At 34.7% G+C, this 4,675-nt stretch overlaps 1 protein-coding gene across 1 annotated transcript in view; it reads right to left on the bottom strand.

Moving 5' to 3' along the window:
- The window catches only part of LOC109532772 (homeotic protein proboscipedia), a 74,945-nt gene extending 70,631 nt beyond the window's left edge, over positions 1–4,314 (bottom strand). Inside the window, exons 1-2 of the mRNA XM_048664173.1 lie at positions 4,183–4,314; positions 3,509–3,982 (exon numbers count right to left, since the gene is read on the bottom strand). Of these exons, the coding sequence (XP_048520130.1) occupies positions 3,509–3,513 (5 nt within the window). The 5' untranslated portion in view covers positions 3,514–3,982; positions 4,183–4,314. The remainder of the gene's footprint in view (positions 1–3,508; positions 3,983–4,182) is intronic.
- Between the last annotated feature and the right edge of the window lie 361 nt (positions 4,315–4,675).

Here is a 4,675-nt window from a genome sequence, read left to right as displayed (position 1 = left end):
AACGACGATTTATAAATTTTGATTCGTTTAAATTTTCTTGCACATACTTCGATTTTCTATGTAATACCTATTCTTATGTAGGTAAGGAGTAACAATTTTAATTCGAAAATAATCAGCCAACATGTTTACTTGGAGGACATAAAATTAAACGTTTTTTCCATGATATTTCGTTCTGCATAAAAACAAAAAGTCGAATATTGAGAAAATAATTTCAAAAATGTGAATATAAATTAATATGAAAAATAACGAACTAATACAGTTTTATTTTTTGCTATGCTGTACTTAATTTATTTTATTCTTCCTATCTATCCTATCTAGCGGACAGAAATTTGATCATTAGTGTCTTCTGTGCAATTAAAATCACCGAAACCGATAAAATAACAAATTAACGCATTAAAATCAAACATGTGACGGAAATATATTGCATATCTATCATCGATTGAAGTAAGCTTGTTGTTCTCCTCTGGGAAATCTGATTCTTGAGTACGGCTCATAAATCATCATCGTGGTACCAGATCATATGCCTGCATAATTAATTCTTCTCGAAAAGTTTGAATTTCAAACAACATGGTCAATACAAGCGTACGAAATTTTGTAACTCTCTGGATTAAAGCAAACATTTTATTGTTTAACGAAACATCTTTGCGTTGTACAATTGATTTCTCAGGCTCAAATTGCCCTTAAGTCGACGAGTGTTGAGATTGGTATATAATATTAAAACAGACTCTAGTTACCAAGACCAAGTTTCAACCCAACTTCACTCAATGGCAACATCGATGATTAAGAAAAAAAAATTTTTTGCAAAATTTTGAAACTGGCTTTTGCAAGACTTTTTACGATTTTCGATTGATCTGCTTTATTCAATGGCGTCGACCTAATGAATGAAAAACTTGCATGCTCCGTTATTTAGTTAGCGGCTCATTCGCTACTTCATTACTTGTCCGCCTAGAAATAACATTTCTGCTGAAGCACGATTTGAATGACTGGGCCTACTTAACTCGCTTTTTGTTGCCGTTTTCTTAAACCGGAATTAGCTTATCTAGTAGTTTTTCTTTTGTTGAAAACCACAGCACTTTTTTATAACCTTTTTAGTCGGTCCGTTTTATATGCGCTTTGAATTGAATACGGACTGAAACTTTCTTCAATAGCTCACAGTACTTACATATTCTCAAGGATGCAGATACTCATCATGAGCGATAATTGAAAATTTAGAGGTTTGGAAAGTCAGATTTTCCATTTATAATTCTCTGAAAGCTCTCGATTAATTTGCGTACTTTTCCTAATTTCACTTTTAGGTGTATGCCCTGTGTATGTATATGTAGCATCGTCCTACATTCCCATTGCGTAGCTACTTTTCAATTGCCACCTTTCCGTTTGACTTTACATTCATAATATAGCAATTTCTTAGGGACTATTTTCTTCACACTATTCCTTGACCAACGGAATAAGCTTAGAGTAATTGCTTAGTTTCCAATTATCTCGATGATGCAATTTATTACTTTAATCGGCGTAGTGCTGAACCCACTTAAGATTTGAAAATATTAATTTTATCTCATTTTTTTTATATCTGACAATCTCTTGTATTAAACATTTTGAAGACAGACAGAAGATAGCGTGTGTGAGTCTGCATCTCTGCTTCTGAGTCAACAACTTTTTTTCACTGCTTCACAATATATGCTGCAATGGAATATATTCAGAGCAGACAAGATAAAAAAATGTATGGACAAAAGAGTTTTCTTAATACTATGAATAATGAACCGACTGTGCACGACCGAGCACTACACAGACACCAAGCCTCGACAGAAACAATAATGTTCTCACATCACCGATTCAGACCAGACTTCTAACTATAACAATCGACCAATGCCAACGCGAAAAAATCTCTAAACACATACAAAAAGTTAGAATGAAAATAACAAAATGAAGAAATATTTTTCTTCACTCCTTAATAGATAGATCAGATAAGAAAGCAACAAGAACATTGTAATGTAATGGCTTATTGATAAACAACCCCACTAAAAAACTTAGTTTGGGTTTTGTTCAAACAAAAGAACAGATAAAATCATTAACAAAAACTAGACATGTACCAAACTTGCACCGCAAACCATCAAATTTACTAATTTCGAAACAGACAAACATAAAGAAGACAGGAAATAGGGCAAAGCAACTCTCACAACTGGACCTTCCTGAACCCTTTTCGCTTGACAGACATGCACACATATTTCATCTAGGTACTTAACTTCAACTTTATTCTGTAGAAAAGTCCTACTTGATTGAGGAGGATTTATAACTTTTTTCTTGGGTATTTTGAATCAATAATTTCGTCTCTTTAAAAAGAGAATTTAACGTTTTTATTACTCATTGACAGAGAGTACTTCTATTTCACAATAAGCCATTAATTATTTTATAAAATTTTAATATTTTTGAAAATTTCGAATCCTTAACGGGATTTTTAAATAAGTATTCAGTTATGATTTATGTATTCTGATTAATCAATGATCGAGGCACATTAAAATATCAATTATTTTTCAATTTTAGATCGTTTTAATAAGAAATAGGTTTCTGTACTGCCAGTTGTTTATAGTTTTTATTTTGTAAACTTCAATGCATTTCTTCTGTTTACGTGTTTATACATGAGTGAATGCGAGCAACTATGAAGTAAACAAACCTCGATTTATTTTTTGCCATCATCATAAAGGGTCAAACAAGAGGATTACAGAACTTTTAGAATCATTATAATCAGCAAATATTGTGCTGTTAAGACACAATATTCTTCACGTCAGATAAAGAGAAAGTCGAATTTTTTCATTCGGGCCATTGTTATTGTTTGAAAGCAAACGTTAAAATTGTTAAATGGGTCTCAAAAAGCCATAAGATTAGGGAAATGTAATCCATCCAAAACCTGCAATTTTTGTAAAATTTGCATTCAATTACAATTTCGTCACTTCAATGTTTCTAAGTGCAACTTTCAATGTGTAAGTTTCATAATGTTTCAGAAAATATGTAGGTATGCAACACTGCCAATACTCTGAGTATCATGCACTTCCTATACATAATTGTATTAAGGTCCAAAAATGTGCTTCTTTTACACAACACAATAATGGGTTTCAACAGTTTGGTGATAACAAGAATATGTGCCTTGCCACTGAATTATGATAATGATATAAAATTTGTCGTAGGTACGTTGAATTTACTTTTGTGCACGTATTAGACAAACAGGAATATGTTTTAATTATTTAATTTCTATGAAATGCGGAAAACTGGGCAGGTGCGCTGCTGAAAACTTATTTTGTTGAAAATGTTGCAGGCGGATAGCGGAAGCGTTTCAAGTGTGTTTTTAGATAGAGGCTTTTATATGGACTGGGTTTATAGGAGTTAAGGGGCGGGGCTATGTGTAGTTGTGGAGCTGGATATTTTTTCACTCAGAGCCCATTCTGTATACAATTTTAGTTAGCTAATGACTTTAGCAAGTCTGTTATGAGGAGAAGCTTGAACAACATGAAATTACCTCATGGGTTAGTAATAAAATTCCTTTGTCGTCTGCAACTAATGTCACAATAAACCACCATCACAGTGTGTTCACAAACTAAACCATCACAGTCAGTTACCACAGTGCCAATCTATCATATCACACACTGCAAAGTACACTCACGACATCGACAGTTCGCAGCAAAACGATGAAAAAATACGCTGCTGCGTATGGCGATGTCTTTTTGCTGCAGGACGCGTATCCCTGCAGGTTGCACCGATGCTTCGTGCAGATTTTGCTGCTCGTTCCCGCGCTTCGAGAAATAGAAAACGATTGTTAGAGTTTGAGTCCGTGGATACAGTACTCGGTCCTTGTTTTCGTTTCTTGCTCCTTCAGCAGGCCCATAGCCCATCACGTGGACTGAATTTCGTCCAATGGTGATGGCGGAACTGCGCTGTAAAGGCGGAGCCGATCAATCGGTGGGCGGGCTCACGCCTGTCGTGTCGAGCTCCACTACAATTATACAGGTAAAAATTATAAAAAAACATCGGATTTCACATGAACACGCCGCCGATATGCCTTTGATATTCTTATTACTTTAAACACGGACGTGCTGGTTGATCACGCAATCTTTGCGACCATCATGAGTGCCGTTTAACCTTTATACCATGTGTTTAATTTTCGATGGGTTTGCAAATGTCTTAGTGTTCTACCTTGTGATCCTGTCCTGCCAATTTGAACTTAATCTCAATGGAACGTTGCCTTCATCTCAATAATTCATTTTTTACTTCGCTATGGGAAATAAAATTGGTTTACTGTGGGGACTTTTTGCCAAAGTGATAGTAGCTATGAAATTGTCACTCATGTTCAGTAGTTGACCGTTGAAAGTTAGGTTATTAACACAAAATATTTTCAACTTGAATTAATAGACTGTTAATTAGACTCGACATGTTCTGATAGTATATCCATTAAAACTGTATGGTAAATAAGGTTGAAAGTATCCACTTTACACAATTAAATCTGGTGTTCATTACCGTGTTTTTTCGATTTTGTAACAAGTATTGGTAAAATTTGATATTTGATGAATGATGACGGTCACTTAGGTACACAGTGGCGGCGCCAGCTTTATTTACCGCTTGGGCGCAAGGCGACGAAAAATTTTTCAAGATGGGCGGGAGATATTTATACTCTTAATTGTAAGAGTTG

Source organism: Dendroctonus ponderosae, unplaced genomic scaffold, assembly GCF_020466585.1.
Source record: "Dendroctonus ponderosae isolate FM_Combo_2020 unplaced genomic scaffold, Dpon_F_20191213v2 Dpon_F_20191213_1, whole genome shotgun sequence".
NCBI lineage: Eukaryota > Metazoa > Arthropoda > Insecta > Coleoptera > Curculionidae > Dendroctonus > Dendroctonus ponderosae.
The sequence above is the reverse complement of the archived record's forward strand: the minus strand, read 5'-3'. Positions and strand labels throughout refer to the sequence as shown.